The sequence below is a fragment of the Pelophylax lessonae genome, assembly GCF_965119305.1.
Source record: "Pelophylax lessonae genome assembly, chromosome: 8".
Classification (NCBI taxonomy): Eukaryota; Metazoa; Chordata; class Amphibia; order Anura; family Ranidae; genus Pelophylax; species Pelophylax lessonae.
In genome coordinates this window covers 57943720-57966214 of record NC_138775.1, presented here as the reverse complement: position 1 = coordinate 57966214, position 22495 = coordinate 57943720, and the positions used below count along the sequence as shown (strand labels likewise).

General features: G+C 43.0%; 1 protein-coding gene across 1 annotated transcript in view; it reads left to right on the top strand.

Moving 5' to 3' along the window:
* The window catches only part of SUCLG2 (succinate-CoA ligase GDP-forming subunit beta), a 444050-nt gene that overhangs the window by 143565 nt on the left and 277990 nt on the right, over positions 1-22495 (top strand). Inside the window, exons 6-7 of the mRNA XM_082265844.1 lie at positions 9026-9115; positions 21201-21297. Of these exons, the coding sequence (XP_082121970.1) occupies positions 9026-9115; positions 21201-21297 (187 nt within the window). The remainder of the gene's footprint in view (positions 1-9025; positions 9116-21200; positions 21298-22495) is intronic.

Sequence of the window (22495 nt, the reverse complement as noted above, 5' to 3'; positions counted from 1 at the left end):
GAACAAGAAGCCAGGAGGCTTGGTTTGGGAGCTGACAATCTAATTGCAAAGATGTTAAAATGATTGAAGTCAGGGGCAGTACTAGAAATTTACTGTGATAGTGTAAGGTATCCTACCTGTCAGAAGCCACAGGGCGATGTCTATACATGTATACTGCATTCCAGATCATTCCTCCAGCTAAGCAGATGCCTCCCGACGGCCACGGACCGCATACGGCCCGCCAGGGTCCGGTACCGCCGACCATGCTGACCACCATGAGGGTGAAGGTTTGTGAGGGCGAGATCCTTCTGCGGACATGCCGCTATTCTGTGCAGGCCGCCGCCATTGTCTGGTAGTTCGCACGAGGCCGCCATTTTGGCGTAGCCTCATGTCTCCAGCATGGGGGCGGCCATGTTTGAGGTGACTCAAACACCTCGTGGAGCTAGGGGAAGCGCCGGTAGGGATGCAGAGGGGCAGAGCCGCCTCCTTTCTTCCCGGGAAGCCAGCCAAAAGACTTCCTGTCTGTTCTAGACAATGCTGAAACAAGTTGCATTTTGAAACTCTGAGCAGTAAGTGGTGAGCTTTGGAGTCTATCTCTCTCTCTCGCTCTATAGGGGTCCCTAAGCAGGCAACACTGAGGGGCTTTGTGGCGCTGGGGGTCTGGAAAAAAAAAAAAGTTTTATTTCTTTTTGGCAAATTGACTTTTCCGGGCAGTATCTGGAATTATCATGGACCCTGCCACACAGGTACCCCCACCGGTTTCCCTCGGGGGGGCCGCGGGACCCGCCAGTGCACAGAGTATGGATGCATTCACAGCAGTTTTGAAGTCTTTGGTGGCTTGGGTGGAGACGGCCTGTTAGGAACGGGGGTCAAGAAAGCGACCCCCGCCTACCCCTATATCGTCTGAGACTTCAGATTCAGATGCTGAGATGGTTATTGCAGCTGCAGGCACCTCTGCAGGGGCTGTTATCTCAGGTAAGGTTCCCTCAGACAGTGGGGAGAACGTTCATGCTTCCGCCATAAATCAGGAAGAAGCATTGGTGGACGCACTAGTTGTGTGGTTCGGGAAACCTTAAGACTTGAGGTTTTTCCGGCAGAGGCAAATAAAAAGGAATTTCCCTTTGGTACTAGCAGACCCACCAGGACGGTGAAGGTTTTTTCTTTACCCAAGTGTTTGGGTAAAAAGATTAAAGAGGTATGGGATCATTCTAAGCGTACCTTTACTAGTTCCAAGCGCATTACTAGACGCTATCCGTTTGAGGATTCCCTCATTAAGAAATGGACGGTATCACCAGTGGTGGATCCACCTATTTCCAGACTGAATAAAGCCACGTTTTTTTTCAGTGGAGGACGCTTCGTCCTTTAAGAATTCGGTGGATCGGAAGGTAGAAGCGGAGTCCCGCACTATCTTTCCCTGATAGGATCAGCCTTTAGACCAGTTATTGTCATTTGATCTAGTTCTCAGACATTTACGGAATGGGCGAGATTGGTGCGCCAGGACCTGAAGGGGAAAGGTATCCTCCAGGCAACATCTGTTTTGATGGAACAGATTATATAAGGACTACAGGTTGTCTGTGACGCAGCCTTGGATGCTACCCCCCTATTAGGGCATGCATCTATGTCAGCGGTAATCCTCAGACGTGTGCTATGGTTAAAATGCTGGGTCAGCGTAAGTACTACAGGGAGCGGTAGTTACTGTTCCCTGAACAGATCATTTTCTTTACCTTTTCCAAAGATTAGCATCAGTTCCCCACAAGAATCGGATCCGGTTGAACGGACAGACCAAGGAGCCTCTAGCCGGGTGACTTCGGTCTCTAATGTTTAACCAGGAGAAATCACCACTCGTGATAGGAATCAGGTGTCTAAAATATGTGTGGGAACAGAGAACGATCAGACTTTGTCGGATTGCCAGGGCCAGATAGCTCTAGGGCAGCCTGGTTCGGATCCAGTCAGGCAATATCAGGGTGATGACGTAGTCATTCGCCAAGGATTTCACCATCTGTGCCTTCTTCACAGCATCCCGAAGGCGCGGAGATTGGTAACGCGCGCCCACGATGCTCCAGTGGACGCAGCAGACGCGCTGAACGGCCTGTAAAGGCAGTGTCAGCTATTAAAGGGATTCCCTCATCTCAGATTGCTGCCGAGATTTCTCCGCAGGATGGAGATGGAGGGAACTCCAGTTGTCCTGGAAATTCTAGGGTAGCCTCGTCAAGCCGGTCCGGCCAACTTGGACATGCTAATCGCGAACGTTCCTTGGGAACTTCTTCTCAGGGAGTGTCTGCGGTCTCAAGGACCGATCTTCCATTGTGCTTTACAATCGCTGGGTTTAATGGCCTGGCCATTGAGACCCAGGTACTGAAGGACAGAGGGTTGTCAGCTTCAGTTATTCCTACGCTAATTAAAGCAGGGAAAGCGACTTCCAGCAAGGTCTATTATCGCACATGGAAGACGTATATCGCGTGGTGCGAATCTTTAGAAATTCCTCCACTTACCTATTCGGTGACCCGAATATTGGCCTTTCTGCGAAAGGGGGTTGAGCAGAAACTAGCCTTGAGCACCATCAAGGGTCAGGTTTCAGCATTAGCAATCTTCTTTCAGAAGCCTTTGGCTATTAAGTCCTTGGTGCGGAATTTCATCCAGGGGATGCGGCACCTGGCTCCACCAGTCCGCGCGCCCTTATCGCCTTGGGATTTTAATTTGGTTGTCGGTTCTGAAGAAACCTCCTTTTGAAAGCATCAGGGAGATTCCCTTGTTTACTTTATTCCAGAAGGTGGCCTTCTTGGTGGCTATTACTTCTGCACGCAGGGTGTCAAAACTGGCTGCATTGTCAGACCAGTCCCCATATTTAGTGATTCAGAGGGATAAGGTAGTTCTTCATCCTAAGCCATCCTTTCTTCCAAAGGTGGTTTCAGGCTTCATCTGAATGAAGATATTGTACTACCTTCCTTGTGTCCTCAGCCCAATCATCATCAGGAACATGCGTTGCATTCCTTGGATGTGGTTCGGACAATCAGGGTATACCTGAAGGCTACGGAATCATTCCGTAAGACGGATTCACTTTTTGTGATCACGGATGGCCCCAGAAAGGGGTTGCCTGCATCTGCCGCGACTATCTCCAAATGGATTAGACAGACGGTGGTACAGGCTTATTCTAGTAAGGGTCGGAATCCTCCGTTCCCTGTTAGGGCGCACTTCACTCGAGCGCTCAGTACTCCTGGGCTTTCCGCCATCAGGCATCAGTGGTCCAGGTATGTAAGGCGGCCACCTGGTCGTCGGTACATACCTTTACAAAATTTTATAAGATTTATGTGATGGCATCGGTGGATGCCTCATTTGGCCGCAAGGTTTGCAGGCTGCAATTTGAGGAGACCGGTGGTCTACCTCGAGGGTTGTTTTCTGTTGGAATTTTCTGTTGAATCTCATCTTTAATTGATGAGCATTGGAAACTTCTAGTTGGCACCGGTTGGGCCTTCTAGATTGGATTTAATTTCCATTTTCCGACCCCTCATTTGTGGTATTGCTTTGGGACGTCCCGAGTGTGTTGAATCAACGAGGACTACGTCTGTCAATGAGCGACAGAGAAAAATGGATTTTTGTAAGATCTTACCGTAAAATCCTTTTCTCTTAAGCTCATTGACAGACGTAGTACCCGCCCCTCTGTTTTTGAGTTGGGTTGGGTTAAATTCTCTAAACACTGCTTTGTGACATAACTGATTTGCTAGAGCAGGAAGTGAGAGGATATACCCTCTGGGACTGCCCCTAGGGTGTGGCCAGAACGTTTTCTTTCCTGTCTAGTCCTACTCCTGTAGAGGGCAGCATAACCTGAGTGTGTTGAATCAACGAGGACTACGTCTGTCAATGAGCTTAAGAGAAAAGGATTTTATGGTAAGATCTTACAAAAATCCATTTTTACTACTCTATTACAAAACCAATTGATGTCATTTCAGTTGCATATTGTTCTTTAAGAAGTCCTTGTAGGATTTCATTCTGAATACAATTACAAATGTAAACTAAATTCCCTAGAACCCTTTACAGCATTGGGGGAGTTGAATAATTTTGAATACAACTGTACTAGATCCGACCTGGTTAGATCAACTGACTACTCTACATTTTGAGTGTTGTAGCCATGTAGACCATCGTCAGAGAAATTTCGTTGTTTGCATGTTTTCTTCTGGCAAATATTCTTTCCATTTCACATTGATAGTTAAGGTCTGCTATTGTTCTAGTGATGGAGGGGGGAGTCAGGTGATTTCCATAATCTGGTAATGCTGATTTTAGCCGCCATACATGTCTCTATTTTTAATGGATTTGCAATAAAGGATTACGTTTTCATGCTGGAAGTGCTGCCAGTCTTTCTTCACATGCTATAGCTGTTGTTGGAGACTGGGGGCATGCATCAGGAAACCTAGACTGGAGATATACTACATGAAACTGTTAGAGATCAGTGCTATAATCGCTCCTCTAACCACTTGCCGACCGCTGGGAACCCATGGTATGTATGTGAGTCACTCAGGCTGCTGGAAAATGTATTCCTGTGCCTGCTGCTGTCAGTGCTGGCTGGAAAGGAGCCCGCCCATGCTCCATACAATGATAGATAAGAGCAGAAGTTCCCAGGGGCCGCACATCAGAACAAGACCTGCTGTGTGTAGACAAGCAGCAGTCTCAGCCTGGATCCCTGCCAGGCCATGCGTTTGGGGCGTGGCCTGGTGGGGGTCCAGGCTGAGACTGCCAATTGTCTACACACAGCAGGTCTTATTCCGATGTTCGGCTCCCGGGATCTTCTGCTCTTATCTGTCACTTGCCAACTGACCCATTGAAGTTTTATTGCTACAGGTCGGTCGCACTGTACAGGATCACGTATGTATATGTGATCCTGCATTTGCATATATACGGCGAGAGTGCGCACCAATGGCTGCCCGCTCCTGCTGTGGTTCTACGCTTCTTTTCAATTCTATGATTCTGTGAAAAGTGTCTGACTGTGCGCCACAATATCACAGTCCCGCTAGATTGTGCCCTTGTCCACTTCCTGCGAGATGAACTGGAACCAAGTCAGTCTTCTCATTTATGTGTAAACTACATACTTCCCACATGTATTGAAACAGAACATGAACAGACGTGTTTAAAGTTCGATATAGAGCTACCCTGGTTCCCTCGATAGATACAATGGGGGAATTAGCTAGGTTGGAAAGTGTGTTATTCACAGGATTACCAGTTGAAATAAAAGGGGGAAAAAAATGATATACCGTATTTTCCGGCGTATAAGACGACTTTTTAACCCAGGAAAATCTTTTCAAAAGTCGGGGGTCGTCTTATACGCCGGGTATCGTCTTATACGGCGGATGCTGGAGCCGAACTGGAGAATATGCGGTGGGGGGGTGACAGCACTTCAGCTATGCTGCCACACAGACTGCCTAAGCTAACAGAACTCCCATCCAGACTCCCCCGCCCCTACCTCTGCCGCTGTCTAAGTTAAAACGCCTGTGATTTGTTGTTGCTAGGGGCGGTCCTAGCAACCAATCTGCCTGTTAAATGGAAAGTTGGACACTTCCTGCCTTATGCTCGGACATGCTGCATCCTCTATCTGCTGTGTAAGGTAAGGGGGGGGGGGGCTGTAAAGGGCACTGTGAAAGGGAGTAATGTGCAAGTAAGGGGGGGACAACTGTAGAAGAGACTGGGATACAAGGAGGGTGACTGTGGAGGGGATTGGGAAACAAGGAGGGGTACTGTGGAGGGGACTGGGATGCAAGGAGGGGGGTTGTAGAGCATGGCAGCTCCCATGGATTTATTGTTTTATACTTCCTTTCAGCTTTAGAGTGAATTTGTAAAAGTTTAATCCACTTGCACTGTTTTATGCATACTCTATATTTTAACTGGAAAAATACGGTAGGTACTTCATCTATGCACTAGTAAGCTGCAATATACAATACTGTGAAAAAGTTTTAGGCAGGTGTTAAGAAATGCTGTAAATTAAGAACGCTTTCAAAAATTATTTATTTTCATTGTTTATTTTTTATCAATTTACAAAATGCAAAAATCTAATTAAATCAATATTTGGTGTGACCATCCTTTGCTTTCAAAACGGCATCAATTCTTTCAAGCTCCATTCACACCTGAGCGTATCGTTTTCAGGTGTTTTTTTAGGGAATTTTCATACGTTTTTCAGGAGTTATTTGCAGGTGTTTGGAGTCAGGCGTTGACATCTAACAAAAACACTTGTAATCTGCCAAAAAAGAAGCTCAAGTACTTTTTTGAGCTTCAGGCGTTTAGTTTCAGGCGACAAAACGCTCATATGTGAACAGGGGCCATGGAAATGAATGGGATTTTTCTTGGGCATTTTGAGACTTCAGGGATGAGAGTTTTACGAGCTGAAAAACGCTCAGGTGTGAACAGGGCCTTAGGTACACACAGTGCTAACCACAGATCATCTGTGGATGTAGGCTGCCTCAAATCCTTCTGTCTCTTCATGTAATCCCAGACCGATTTGATTATATTGAGCTAAGGCTCTGTGGGGGCCAAACCATCACTTCCATGACTCCTTGTTCTTCTTTGCGCTGAAGATAGTTCTTAATGACATTGGCTGCATGTTTGTGGGGGGGGGGTTGTTCTGCTGCTGAATAAATCTTGGGCCAGTCACACGTCTCCCTGATGGATAGGTATGTGCCTGTATTTCCCAGCATTAAGGACATCATTGATCAGGCAACGTTGAGGACCGTAGATGCAGTGCTCAGCCAAGGAAACCTAATGCAGCATATGAAAAACACATCATGCTTACTTACCCTCAACATCGGAACATGTCCATCAGCACAGAACTGGCGAAAACCAGTAGGACTCAGATACACCCATCTGCTGTCTGGAGAAGTCTGGCCAGAAGTGGTCTTCATTGAAGAATTACAGGCAAAAAGCCATACCTCTGACGTGGAAACAGGTTTAAGTGACTCAACTAGGCACGAAAACACACATAGGAACTGGGGTGAAGAGAAATGGCAGCAAATACTCTGGAGTGATGAGTCAAATTTTTAAATATTTGGCTGTAGCAGGAGGCAGTTTATTCATGAAGGGTTGGAAAGCAGTACAATCAGTGTCTGCAGGCAGCAGTAAAGCATAGTTGGAGGTTCCATGCAAGTATAGGACTGCATTTCTGCAAATGGAGTTGGAGAGTTGAAACAAACAAAGATTCCCGCGAGCAACCTTCCTATATCGGATATTAAATGCCGCAATAGCAAATAATATAATAGTGCTGCGCAAATAATAATCTGTGAATAAATATGTAAAAGTGAAAATAAAATAATTATAAATATATAAAAAATAGAAAAAAGTGTATATAAATATCAATCAACAAGTAAAAGTATGTAAAATTATGGCATTGGTAAAAATCAGTGCTTGAAAACAAAGTGCAAAGCATAATAAATATGCAACAAGTCCCAGTGATTAAAGTCTATATCAATCCACACATATTATAAGTGCAAAATAAAATGATGATAAATCATCCACAAAAAGTCTTTAGTGATAAGTGCAAAGTAGTAGAAAAATCTTCTATAGGTGCTCAAGCCACCTGGATGTGGCTGGTGTATCCCAAGCAGAGTGAGTGACCAAAGTGTCACAAATCAATATTATCCGTGCACCCCCTTGTGAGTGGGTGCTCACCTTAAAACTGACTCAGTTAAGCTCAAATGCAGGGGGTCTTATGGATAACACTTCCGGTTGGTTCCATCCCAGCATCACAGACCAAGTCAGCAAATCTCAATCCAACAGCCTCTGATCAGCAGAAACACTCTTTCATGCCAAACTGAAAACCGATCTCGGAATGGTGCCGCCGCTTGGAGTTGGAGAGTTGGTCAGGATTAATGGTTTCCTCAATGCTTAGAAATACAGGCAGATTATTATACATTCTGCCATGCCCCTAATGTATTCTGCAGCAGGACAGTGACCCCAAATATACAGGCAAAGTCATTAAGAACTATCTTAGGACTATCTTTAGTATAAAGAAAAACCAGGAGTCCTGGAAGTGATGGTTTGGCCCTCACAGAGCCCTGATCTCAACATCATGGAGTCTGTCTGGGATTACATGAAGATTTGAGGAGTCTGTCTGGGATTACATGAAGATTTGAGGCAGTCTACATCCACAGAAGATCTGAGTTTAGTTCTTCAAGATATTTGTAACAACCTACCTGCAAAAATCCTTCAAAAACTGTATGCAAGTGTAGAAGAATTGATGCTGTTTTGAAGGCAAAGGGTGGTCACAGCAAATTTTGATTTGAATTTCTCTTCTGTTCATTGACATTCCACTTTGTTAATTGATAGAAATAAACTATTAACACTTCTATTTCTTAAAGCATACCTAATATACAGCATTTTTTTACACCTGCCTAAAACATTTGCACAGTATTTTACAGTAGTATAGTTTTTGTTTTTTAGTTTAGATACTCTTTTTGAAACAAAGTTTTAACAATACTTCCATTTTGACTGAAATGTTCCCTTTACTTTGTCAGGACCTTGGCAGTCTAATTCTTTTACTGTACTTTGTAAATGGATTGGATGATCAGAAGCGTTCCTTCCAGACATTCCATCAGTTCATTTCTAGTTTACAGATTGCCCCTTAGAACACATTTTTCTTGGAATGAAATGTAACAATGAATGTTTTTCAAAGCCAAAACAAAGACCTCTCCCAAAAGCATATTTTGTAATAACGCGGCTGGGTCGTGGCATCGGCACAGCAATAAGATTCCGGAGCCTGTCAGAAAAATTAGCAGCTTAATGTTTGTCAAAGCCATCTGCCCAGTAATTAGAAGTGAAAAGCGGTGTCAGATTGTCTTGTCGCTGTGCCACCGTCTTGTTGTGGAAGGACTTCCTTCAAAGCCTAGTGACATAATTATAATGTACCCTTCAGGCACCTGTTACAACTTTGAAATCTTGGCACTGGGGTGCATATTAATTTTTCATTTATCGCTGACTTAAATATTTTTTTTCCGTTTTGCATAATGACTTTCTCGTCTCGTTTAACCATTACATTCCTTTTGTCTTTTTTTTTTTTGTTTTGTTTTAAAAGGAGGAAATAGACATATTTGAAGGAATAAAAGACAGCCAGGCATTGAAGATGGCAGACAATTTGGGATTTAAAGGACCTCTTCAGCAACAGGTAAGGAAGATAGAGTTGAGAGGTGCCATCTGAGATGGTGTGATATTGCTTAAGGTACACATAGCGATTTAGGAACGAGTGATCACAAAATAAACCAATCTCCATCAATTAAAATATTGTCGTCATCGCAACCTTTCCACCTTGTTCAATCCGTTCTTTAATTCATTGAGAAATTACAAAGCATTTTCTGAATGTTGCCCATGCGGTGTGGGCAACCTCCTGTGTTCACAATGCAGCAGGGCAATCGCTCGGCATGGGACCCGGAAGCTAGTGGAGAGCCCAGGAGTAGTGATATCTACTACAGTGATTTCATTTCCAGCTTCTAGAGGGATCCCACAGGTAAAATATATGTATGGTTACATTAAAGCGGAGTTCCACCCAAAAGTGGAACTTTTGCTTTAGGTAGTCCTAACCCCCTGACGTGCCACATTTGGCATGTCATTTTTTTTGGGGGGGGGGGGGGGGGAAGAGAGCGGGTACCTAGTTTTGACAGGTACCAGCTCCCACTTCCGCTCGGAGCGCCGCGGCACCCTGAGCGGAAGTTCTCCTCTCCCCCTCCCTCCCTGCAATCTTCTGGGACATGTCGGAGGTCCCAGAAGATTGCCAGCCATTCAAGACGCGCAGCGCAACTCGCACATGCGCAGTACGTACCCGGCTGTGAAGCCGCAAGCTGTCACAGCTGGGTGCCCACACCAGTGATGCCGGCGCCGCCGAGACCAGAGGGAGAGGATCGAAGCTTTGGGCGGCCGCATCGCTGGACCGTGGGATAGGCGAGTGTGTTTATTATAAATCAGCAGCTACACTTTTTGTAGCTGCTGACTTTTAATAAACAAAGAAAAGGCTGGAACTCCGCTTTAAGTGATACTCCAAAATTTTGGCCACCGAAAATCATTGGCGAAAATAGGGTTGTCAGCATTGTGCCGAAAGCAAACAAGGTACTGTTTTGCCGAGATTTTACCCTGCTTATGGTGTGTTGCTCATAGGTCATGTGACAAAAAATGCTTTAAAAACACAACGCGGGTGCATTTTTTATGCGTTCTTGCTGCATGCACCAAAAATGCAGCAAGCAGGATTTTTAACACTGCCTCAAAAAAATGCAGAGAATGGCCAAAAATAAATTCATATTCATTTAAATTTATGATATTAAAACATTGAATATAATGTTCAAAAAAACTGGATTTAAAAAAACTTTGTCTATATATATATATATATATATATATATATATATATATATATATATATATATATATATTATTAAAAAACTGTCAATTTCAGTTATTAAAAACTGTAAATTTCAGTTTCGGCCATGTGCATCCTGAATTTTTGGTTTCGGCGCTAGAATTTTTATTTCGGTGTACCATTAGTTACATTGGTCCAAGCTGGTTCTCTGTCACTACAGTATGTAAAAAATGCTGTACCTGGAATTCTTCTTTAAAAATTATAATAATGAAATAATATATTTATAATTTTCATAATTATACATAATGGTCAACAGGTTCTTCTTGAAGCCAATACTTGCAGCAGCTTATACTTGCCTTTATTCTTCACTACTGGGAGCGAGAGGATGCCCTGTGTAAACTCCAAGCCAAATTAGTCGGAGCTTACACAGAGCTGAGGATAGTCTCCCTGACTGCTAACTAGCTAATCAGCAGTCACCAGTGCAGTCACATGCTCCCTAAATGTACTTCTGACAGGGAAAGTTGTGTATAAACTACTGCAGATCCGTCATTAAAGTAAACTTGCTGTGCAGACACATTACAGGTTCATGCTAAAGCAGAACTCCATATTAAAAAAAACAAATAGCTCATTAAAAGATTAAATAAAAAGTGTTTGCTGCAATTCTCACCTTAAATCCCGAGCTGTCCTCACTGAACTTACTTTCTACTTTCTTCCACTTGATGTCCTCAGTCTTCCAGGTCCATTTCAACCACCTGGGTCTAGGCTGTCCAAGAACCACTCCCAGCCTGTGATTGGACAGTTGCAGGAGAAGCAGCACATTGAAGAGTTGAACTCTGTCACTCAGCCTTCTCCTCCTATCAACATGTTACTTGTCAGTGCATTAACTTGTTGGGTCTTTATTACTTTTCTGTAAGAGGCTGATGCTAGACTACTAGACGCTGATACCAGATTACTAGAGGCTGATACCAGGTCACATTCAGATACTTACAAAATGTATATAAAACAATACATTTATGCAATGATGACTATAGAGCTGCATTAATTTGTTTGCTTTATATCTACCCAGAGTTCAGCTTTAAGTTAACGTGTCATATTGTCCTTACTGGTTCAGGAAAGTGGAAAATCCGCACTGGACCCGTAAGGTTATCTTTTTGGTAGTGCTATCCTTAATTATCGATGTTGATGTAAATAATTTGATTCCTGGGCAGGCGGCTTCTACACCCCAGAGAATCTCCACGGTCTCCTTGTAGTATAATGAAATATAATTTAAAATGAAACGCCACATCAATGCTAAGAGATCCAGATAAAACTTTATTCCAGTGAAAGGGGGAAAAATCCAAAAATAATTCAACGCATTTCAGGGGTCAAACGACACCCACCCACCTCGATCAGGTATTGAAGAAAACAGAAGGACATCTCTATATCAAAACAATATCCCCTCCTGAGGGTGATCGTTAAAACCAAAATGTCTAATAGCCGATATTATTGGATTTAAAAAACTTTGTCACGCAACATTGAAATGGATAATTCATTAAAGTAGAGCTAAAGGCAAAAGGTTTTTTTTTTTTTTTTCTTTTGTGGATAGAATGGATTTGGATTAGAGCACCTGTCCGCTTTTATTGTCTGTGTCCCTAATAGGTAGATTCTACTTAATTTTTCCTGTTTTACCATTACCTTTGAAAGTGGAAGAAAATCCCAAATTTTAGGTTGCCCTATAAAAGTAATAGCGGGTGAATCTTCTAATGGGGACACTAGTTCTTGTGACCTGGGGATAAAGTGATCGTAAGCGTTCAATTTTTATTTTTTTTAAAAGAACAAACATGTTATGCTTTCCTGCTCTGTGCAATGGTTTTGCACAGAGCAGACCTGATCCTCCTCTTCTTGGGTCCTCCCACCAAGTGCCCCCATAGCAAGCTGTCCATAGACACATAGAGTGCAGCTCGTCCCTGCCTCCACTCCCTCCATCACTTGCTATTATTGAGAGCAGTGTGAGCCAATGGCTCCTGCTGCTGTGCCTGAGCCAATGGGGATGGAGAGAGCCAGGAAAGCTGTTGCTCTAGAGCATATTGCTGGATCAATATCTGGCCCAGGAAAGTATTTAGGAGGGCTGGGGAGTTGCCGCACTAAGTTTTTTTTTTTTTTTTTTTCACCTAATGCAAAAAATCCATTAAGATAAAATAACCTTGAGCCTTTACAACCATTTTAATAATTGGTTATCCCTTCAGTGTTACTTGACAATTTTTTTTATTTCCAATATTGGCTATCGGGCATCTGGTTTTAACTATGACCCTTAGGATGGGCTATCGTATTCATTTGGAAATGTCCTTATGTTTTTTATAGCCCAGATGAAGGGAGGAGTCTTTGGATTCCTGAAATGTTTTGGAGACTTTTTGGATTGACCCTCTGACTTTTATTGGAATAAAGTTGCATCTAGACCTTTTAGCAGTAGTGTGGTTCTGCAGTCTTCATTTTTGTTATACTGTCCTCATTTTTTGTGTCCCTGATGGACGCAGTGGGCAGTGGTGTAGTGGTTAGTACTTCCACCTAGCAGCACTAGGGTTGCCGGTTGGAATCCCAACTATGACACTTCCTGCCTGGAGTTTGCATATTCTCCCTGTGCCTGCATGGGTTTCCTCCAGGTATTGTGGTCTCCTCCCACACTCCAAAGACATGCTGTTAGGCCAATTGGATTCTTTCTAAAATGGCCCTTGTATGTATGAATGTGAGTTAGAGACCTTAGATTGTAAGCTCCTGGAGGGCAGGGACTGATGAGAATATACAATATATGTATAAAGAACTGTGTAAATTGATGGCACTATGTAAGTACCTATAATAAATAAAATATTAAATATTTGCTGCCCCTTTACAAAACTAGGACCATGCAGGAAGTGAGGAAAATCTCCCCATTGAAGACAGTGGTGAAAACCTAAAAATGATCTTTTTATATGCCATCTATTCATTAAAAATGTTCACTTCCATTTTCGTAGGCCACACAGAAAGTGATAGGGTATCTCTCCAGAGTAGATGGCCAAAACAACTTAACAACCCTATCGTAAAAAAAAAGAAATTAAATAATAAAAACTGTTTTAATGTGCCATATTAGTATAGATTGGCTTTATTCATAATTTGCTGATCCAGTAGCACTTGGCGGTTTTTGCAATTTGCACACAAGTCAGGTTACCGGAGTGTAAGTCTACATAATGAAGCAACCTTGTTGGGAGATGCGTCTCCATCAGAGAGCTGTTATCTGATGTCGGGAGTGTGCTTAAACCACAACACATCAATAAGTTAAGTGTTATTACACCCAACAAGTCAGCCTTAAACAATTGGAATCAGCGAGCAGTTGGATGACACATTCCAGGGGACGGATACATCTGCTGCTGTGCTTCTGTTTCCCCCAGCCTGCCCTCCTATCCTCCTATAATCGTTCATTTTTTGTTCTTTAATTTTTTTTGTATGTTTTCACTTTGGGAATATCAATACAACAACAGAAATTTCCAATGTTCACAAACAGGCAAGTAGCAGTTTACTGTGTATTGTTAATGTAATGGGAGATTTAATATATCCACATATGCCGTGTTTTTTACAGAGCCAAGGACTTTATTTTCATTTTATTCAGAATAGCTGTCTTTTTTTTTTTGGTTGATATTATAGTAATAGCTACATTTTAGTTTATCACTCCTTCTTTTGATGGCCATGAACCAACAGCATACTTAAAAATAACTTGTATTAAAAGTGATCATGTCACCTTGTTGCAAAAGATAAAAGGTAGCTAGAATGTAAAATATAAACTTAAAGTGATTGTGAAGTCATCATTTTTTTTCAAATAACAAACATGTCATAATTACCTGCTCTGTGTAATGGTTTTGCACAGAGCAGCCCTGATCCTCCTCTTCTCGGGTCTCCCTCCAGTGCTTCAGACCCCTCCACTATGCCGAATGCCATCATAGCAAGATATTTGCTATGGGGGCACTCATGTCTGCTCGCTCCCTCCTTCCTCCTTCCTCCTTCCTCCTCCCTCCTTCCTCCCTCCCTCCTTCCTCCTCCCTCCCTCCCTCCTTCCTCCCTCCCTCCCTCCTTCCTCCCTCCCTCCCTCCTTCCTCCCTCCCTCCCTCCCTCCTTCTTCTTTCCTCCCTCCTTCTTCTTTCCTCCCTCCTTCTTTCCTCCCTCCTTCTTCTTCCTCCTTCCTTCTTCTTCCTCCTTCCTCCTTCCTCCTTCCTCCCTCCTTCCTCCTCCCTCCCTCCTTCCTCCTCCCTCCCTCCTTCCTTCCTCCCTCCCTCCTTCCTTCCTCCCTCCTTCCTTCCTTCCTCCCTCCTTCCTTCCTTCCTTCCTCCCTCCTTCCCTCCTTCCTTCCTTCCTTCCTTCCTTCCTTCCTCCCTCCTTCCTCCCTCCCTCCCTCCCTCCCTCCTTCCTCCCTCCCCTCCTTCCCTCCTTCCCTCCTTCCCTCCTTCCCTCCCTCCCTCCCTCGTTCCTCCCTCCCTCCCTCGTTCCTCCCTCCCTCCTTCCTCCCTCCCCTCCTTCCTCCCTCCCTCCCTCCCTCCTTCCTCCCTCCTTCTTCTTTCCTCCCTCCCTTCTTCTTCCTCCTTCCTTCTTCTTCCTCCTTCCTTCTTCTTCCTCCTTCCTCCTTCCTCCCTCCTTCCTCCTCCCTCCCTCCTTCCTCCTCCCTCCCTCCTTCCTTCCTCCCTCCTTCCTTCCTTCCTTCCTCCCTTCCTTCCTTCCTTCCTTCCTTCCTTCCTCCCTCCCTCCCTCCCTCCCTCCCTCCCTCCCTCCCTCCCTCCCTCCTTCCTCCCTCCTTCCTCCCTCCTTCCCTCCTTCCCTCCTTCCCTCCTTCCTCCCTCCTTCCCTCCTTCCTTCCTTCTTACTTCCTTCCTTCCTCCCTCCTTCCTCCCTCCTTCCTTCCTCCCTCCTTCCTCCCTCCCTCCTTCCTCCCTCCTTCCTTCCTCCCTCCTTCCTTCCTCCCTCCTTCCTTCCTCCCTCCTTCCTTCCTCCCTCCTTCCTTCCTTCCTCCCTCCCTCCTTCCTTCCTCCCTCCTTCCTTCCTCCTTCCTTCCTCCCTCCTTCCTTCCTTCCTCCCTCCTTCCTTCCTTCCTCCCTCCTTCCTTCCTCCCTCCTTCCTTCCTCCCTCCTTCCTTCCTCCCTCCTTCCTTCTTCCTCCTCTTCCCTTCCTCCTATTCCCTTCCTCCCTTCTTCCCTTCTTCCCTCCTCCCTCGCTGTGTCTGAGCAAAAGAGAAGGGAGAGTGCCGCTGCTCTGGTGCACTGGCTGAATCGAGATCAGGCTCATGTAAGTATAGGGGAGGGGGGAGGTGCACAGAGAAGCTTTTTGTTTAAAGAAAAACTTTCAACCTTTACAATGACTTTAAAGTGTTAGTTCACCTTTACATTTTTCTGTAAAGGCATACTAAAACCAGATACCCTCCCTGCTAGTCCCCCACTGTACTTGCCTCCGGAATTGCTGAGCTGTCAGGGCTTCCATAACTGCTCCAGCGCTCTAGGGATTTGCTATCCCTGCTTTTCTCCCTCTTCTCTGTTTAGTGCTTCAGGGATGGACAGATTGATTCCAATTGGTCAGCACCATCACATTGATTCAATCTAGTCTGTCCCAGAGAAGAGGGAAAGAGCAGGCATTTGAAATCCCCAGAGCACTGGACCAGTTGCAGGAGCCCGGACAGCTCAGAATCCCTTGAGGTAAGTACAGCGGGGACCGGGGGTGGGGGTTAGTGTGTCTGGTCTTAGTTCACCTGTACATTTTTTCTGTAAAGGTTAACTAACACTTTAAGTTTATAGTTTTACATTCTAGCCAGCTGTTAACTTTTGCAGCAAAACGCGGCATCACTTTAATAAAAGTTCTTTTTAAGTACGACATTGGTTCATGGACATCAAACAAAGAATCAATAAACTTAAAATGTAGCTACCACTGTAATATCAGCCCAAAAAAAAAAAGACAGCTATTATGAACATAATGAAAATACATTTTTGCTGGGCTCTGTAATAAACCTGGCATACGTGGATATATTAAATCATCCATTAGATGAGCAATACACAGTAAACTGCTACTTGCCTGTTTGTGAACAGTGAATATTTCTGTTCTTGTATTGATTTGATCTCAAAGTGAAAACATATAACCAGCTATAACTTCGGACATAATGAAAACTTACCCAGAGGGTAAGTACAGTGGGGACTAGAGATGTACAGAACTGTTCGCCGGCGAACAGTTCCCGGCGAACTTCGCATGTTCGCGTTCGCCGCTGCGGGCGAACATATGCGATGTTCGGTCTGCCTCCTATACATCATCATTGAGGCAAACTTTGACCCTGAACATCACAGTCAGCAGACACATTCCAGGCCAATCAGCATACCTCCCTCCCACACCCTCCCACCTCCTATAAATAAGCAAGGGCAGCATCCATCTTAGATCATTTCTGTGTTACTGAGAGCAGGGAAAGTGCTGCTGCTGCTGTTATAGCTGGGGACAGTTCCCGGTCTTGTTAGCCAGTGTTCTTGGTACACTCCTGCTGTAAGGACAGCACCCCAAAAAGCCCTTCCTAGGGCTGGTATTTGAGGTTTTTTTTGTATATATATATATATATATATATATATATATATATATATCTATTGTCCCCAAAAGCCCTTTTGAGGGCTGGTATTTGTGTAATTTTTTTTGTTCTGTGATATATATATATCTATTGTCCCCAAAAGCCCTTTTGAGGGCTGGTATTTGTGTAATTTATTTTGTTCTGTGATATATATATATATATATATATATATATATATATATATATATATATATATATATATATATATTGTCCCCAAAAGCCCCTTTGAGGGCTGGTATTTGAGTATTTTTTTAATATATATATATATATATATATGTAGCATGTCCAGAACCAGAAAAAAAAGATCATATAGGTGTAAAAGGGGTTCCCACCATCCCTGCTCTACTGAAAAATTATATTTTTTTTCTGGTTCTGGACATGCTACAGAGCTGAAACTTCACAAGTACACTTTTTAGACCCCCTAGACACTAAATCACACAAAAAAAGTTCTTAAAAATTGTCATTTTTGATAGAGAGCCAATTATTGGAAAACTTAAAAAAAAAAAAAAAAACTTAAAAAAAAAAAAATTCTTTGGATTTATTGTCTGGGGGGTCTAAAAAGTGTACCTGTGAAGTTTCAGCTCTGTAGCATGTCCAGAACCAGAAAAAAAAATAGAATCAGGGCTAGGGCTAGGGTTAGGGCTAGGGTTAGGGCTAGGGTTAGGGCTAGGGTTAGGGCTAGGGTTAGGGTTAGGGCTAGGGTTAGGGCTAGGGTTAGGGTCAGGGCTAAGGTTAGGGTTATTTTTAGTGCTTAGGGTTAGAGTTAGAGGGGTAGGGGTAGGGCTACTAACTCTAACCCTAAGTATCTCACCGTAACCCTAGCCCCTAACACTAAACCTAACCCTAACCCTCTACCATAACCCTAACCCTCTAACCTTAACCCTAACCCTCTAAGCCTAGCCATAAAAATAACCCTAACCCTAGCCCTAACCCTAGCCCTAACCCTAATTCGTAATTTTTTCTGGTTCCGGACATGCTACAGAGCTGAAACTTCACAGGTACACTTTTTAGACCCCCCAGATGCTAAATCCAAAGAATTTTTTTATTTTTATTTTTATTTTTAATTTTTCCAATAATTGGCTCTCTATCAAAAAATTACAATTTTTAAGAACTTTTTTTTGTGTGATCCCTCTCCGGCATGCCACAGTCCAGGTGTTTGTCCCCTTGAAACAACTTTTCCATTACTATTGTGGCCAGAAAGAGTCCCTGTGGGTTTTAAAATTCGCCTGCCTATTAAAGTCTATGGCGGTTCGCAATGTTCGCCGGTTCGCGAACATTCGCCGATGTTCGCGTTCGCCGTTCGCGAACAGCGAATTTTATGTTCGCGACATCACTAGTGGGGACCAGGGAAGAGGGGATGGGGGGGGGGGGGGTGCATGCAAAAGGTGTAAACCTTTTTGTATTTTTTATGTAATGGTGAACATGCTATCTAGTGGCTAAGGAGTCAAAGCTCCATTTGTTTCCAGAAATATCAGCACTGCTATTATCCGACAGTTCTGGGTGTATCAGATAGGGTGTCCCACACTGCTTACTCAGGTTCCTCCCACCAGCTGTTAAATGATTTCAAAATGTACGACCGGTCGTCCGTCTCTTGTCCAGAGTGGTGTTTTGGTGGTTGGAATGTGCCTAGACTGCACACGAATTTTCCCGCACGACAAAATTCTACTTCAGAAGTGATGTCATGTGTTGGTTTGCTTTCTTTGTGTTCTTTCTTCTCTGAGCATGCCTAGTCTTGCTCATTAGATTTTTCCCTGTCGAAATCTGTACTGACTGCTCGAAAATCGGACGTGTTTTGATGGTCGACAAAAATTTTATAGCCTGCACACCAGAATTTTTTCGGCCGAAAAGTCGGAGTTGGTTGTCGGAAGCATCATACTAACAAGCTGAAAATCGGCAGATCGGTCGTCGGACGAAAATTCCCAGCCGAATTTCGACGCGCGTGTACAAGGCTTTAGTCTTGATGATGTCAAGACCTTAGACCGCTGGAACGTGAGGGAGATGATGCTGGAGGAACCAGTCTTGCAGCACCTTCCTTTCTGTGTCCCCTAGACCTAAATGAGAAAATAGCCCATTCAGTACAGACATTCATTGCCCCACTGCAAGGAATAGTTTTAAAATGTCCTTTTGGGTTTTGGGCTTTAAAATGGTCCTTTCCGATTTTTGTTGCATTCTTCTTTGGTCTCACTGTGCTACAATATTATGTTTTCAGAAAGTTTAAAAAAAACAAAATGGTGAGTGCCTGATCAGTTTGTTACTAATAGAAAAGACAGGGGTCAGTCCACTCAGTGCTCAAATTTACTTTTTTTTTTTTGTGTTTTCTAGAGAACTTAAAAATCTTGAACAAAAAAAAATTATATATATATACTGTATCTATCTATCTATCTATCTATCTATCTATCTATCTATCTATCTATCTATCTATCTATCTATCTATCTATCTATCTATCTATCTATCTATCTATCTATCTATCTATCTATCTATCTATCTATCTATCTATCTATCTATCTATCTATCTATCTATCTATCTATCTATCTATCTATCTATCTATCTATCTGTGAGGTACTGGGCCTGTACTGCTGTGAGGGTCTCCCATCCTGTAGCAGGTTGAGTAATAAACCACAATAGGAGGGTAAAGCTAGTATTTCTGGTAGACAAATGTCCCACTGGAGGCCTGAGAGATATAAGAAAATATGGAATGACTAAGGCTGAATTGTTGGCAGATATAAGAAAAAAATCCAGTTATTTACAGTATGTGTCTGTGTATATGTGTGTGAAATATATATATATATATATATATATATATATATATATATATATATATATAAAACATATTTTTTGAATGCAGCTAAAATCTTTTTTCATATCAACCTCTTGTTTGGCAGTCAGTCAGGGCAAAGAAGGTTCAATACTCTGGAAGGATCGATTCATCGATGTTCTGCTGCTTCTCTGTTGTCCATTCACATCCTGGGGGCAATCACAGTCATAGCTGTATTGCTTTAAGGATCAGTCCACCTAAAACTGATATTTTATTTTGCTGGGAAGACAAAACACATGAACAATTCTTACATTTCTTCGGGACTCAACTTGTGTTATGAGGGGCTCCCACTCTTCTGTTCGATTTTTTTATTTATTTCATATTATGCAGAATATGACAGGAAGAGCTGGAACACATAAAAGTATACGGTAAGGCTACGCTCACCTCTGCTGCGTGTTGCAAATGCGCTCAACATAGCATGCTTTTCTTACACGTCCAGAAACATGCCGCCATTTAACAGACTCTTATCAGTGCCATTGATTGGTAATGGCACCCCCACGCATCTTCAAACGCATGCATTTCTGCACCATGCCGCAGCACCATGTGATTTGGTGTGGTGCAATTTTAAAGGCTCTAGGAGTTCTTATGTGCATTTCTCGTGCATAGAGCAGCCCATTGAAACAAATTGGCTGCCCCTACATGCTACATGCAGCAACAAGCATGCACTTCATTGCAACTATATGGTGTGAATCACAAAACAATCAAAACTCCCACATGGATAGGAATTATGGCAGAAATACCTTACTAATGGAAATATCAGAGACGCCTTGATAAACGGATAGTTGACCAGGCTCCATATAGGCAAATGTATCACTGTTGTGTGGATTGACACTTTTAACATTGCTGTGCCAGCATTATTGATTTTGTGCGCTTTGTTCTACTCAATGAGAAGGCTGCTACCATTGCTAGTAACGAGGTCTGTGATAGTCAAATTGAAGTCTGCTTAGCGGAAAGATAGTTGTTTGCACAGATTTGTATAGACACTGGGCCCTGGACATGGTTGCATTACCTATATGAGTCAGGAGGCAGGGTGTTGAGCTGCTGCAAACAGAACCATCCATAAAAACATTATTCAAAATGAAACAAAAAAAAAAAAAGTTAGGCTGCATTAATCTGCATGTATTTCAGTAAAGAACATTCACTGATGCCATTGGTAAAAAGTATTCAAAATTATTTTTTAAATGATTAGCAAAACACACTTATAATATCAAAAAAACGTTATTTTTGTTAATTAAAATTTGCAGGCAATCACGCTACTATTTAACAGGACATTAATCAGTATATAATTTTGTGAACTAATATTCACTTCAGTGCAGCCTTGCGTTGTGTTGATGACTCTTTTATAAGCTTGCGTTAAATCAGAGGTACAATTTATCCTCCGTTTTCCTCTTTTTAAATCCTCATTTGTAATGCTTTGGAGTGTGTTATGGAACAATTTTATATTTCATATAAGACTCATCCTTTCCATGTGGTGTAATTGTGTTTAATGAAATGCAGGCTGCCGATCAGATTAAGAAGCTGTATGAGCTCTTTCTGAAAGTCGATGCCACTCAGGTTGAAGTGAACCCCTTCGGTGAGACTCCGGAAGGACAAGGTGAGAAGGAACAATTGTTTAATTGTGTTTTCCAAATCATCACGATTTCTTTCCTTGGAGGACTGAAAGTTACAGTAAATTGGATTATTTTGTTATTGCTTAAAGATATCATGCAGAGTATATATGAGGATATTGTCATTTGTATGCAAGTTCATAGTCGCTAAGAGTTGTGCATTCCATCATTAAAAACTTTCAGAAGAGATGGCCAGAATATAGCAAGATTCCTATGACTGCAGTCCCTGGATCATCTCTTCCCTTTGGCATTTGGTAAAAATAGTCAAGAAAAGACCTGAGAGAACCACAGGACAGAGTAGGACTGTAAAGCAAATAGCGGTTAGGAAATTCCAGCGGTTTTTACTTCCTAGTGGCCAAAAGCTTGTGAACACTTGACAATAACACCTATATGAACTTGTTGGCCATCCCATTCCAAAACCATGAGCATTGCTATTCCGTTTCTTCCCTCCTAATTATTTTTTATTTTTTTTTATTAATATCAAAAAAGCATCTGTACAACAAAAAGCATATGAAGCATTACAAAACACATGCAGTGTACAGAGACCAGATAGAGCCAATCATGTCATACACAATACACAAACATCCTCGGCCCCTAGAGGAAGGAGCCAACTAAACTTTAGAGTTATAAAAGTCTATCCATTACTAACTGCGTGGGAGCAAGGCGAGCAGTGTCCAGCCCCTACTGCCAGATAAGGTTAAACTTCTGCGCCGCATTTCGGTGGCGGTAGGCCAGCTGCTCTCTAAGTAAGAGAGGAAATTAACAGATTGAACCCGTTGTGTTCTTGTAGGCACTGTGTAGGTGACATCCAGAACTGGGTAATTTGCTTTCTAGCCAAGTACAATAAACTAGTGATCAAGATATAAAAACCTGGTGGGTACATTTCAGAATATACTGCTCCAAGTAGATACACTAATGGAGTTAGAGGTACGGGTACTTGAGCAGGAGTAGAGATCTGAGACCTCAGTCCAATACTGTGTGAGTTTTGGGCAGTGGCAAATGTGTATGAAGTCACCTCTATGCACCTTACATTTAGGGCACAATGGCGTATCTCTCCGGCCAAAGGCAAAACAACCTATCAGGTATGCGGTATGCTCTATGGAGTATAAACAGTTGCGAGAGGTTATGTGAAGCTGATACAAATGTGACAGGGACAGATTCTAAAGCCATGTCCCACTGGTCACC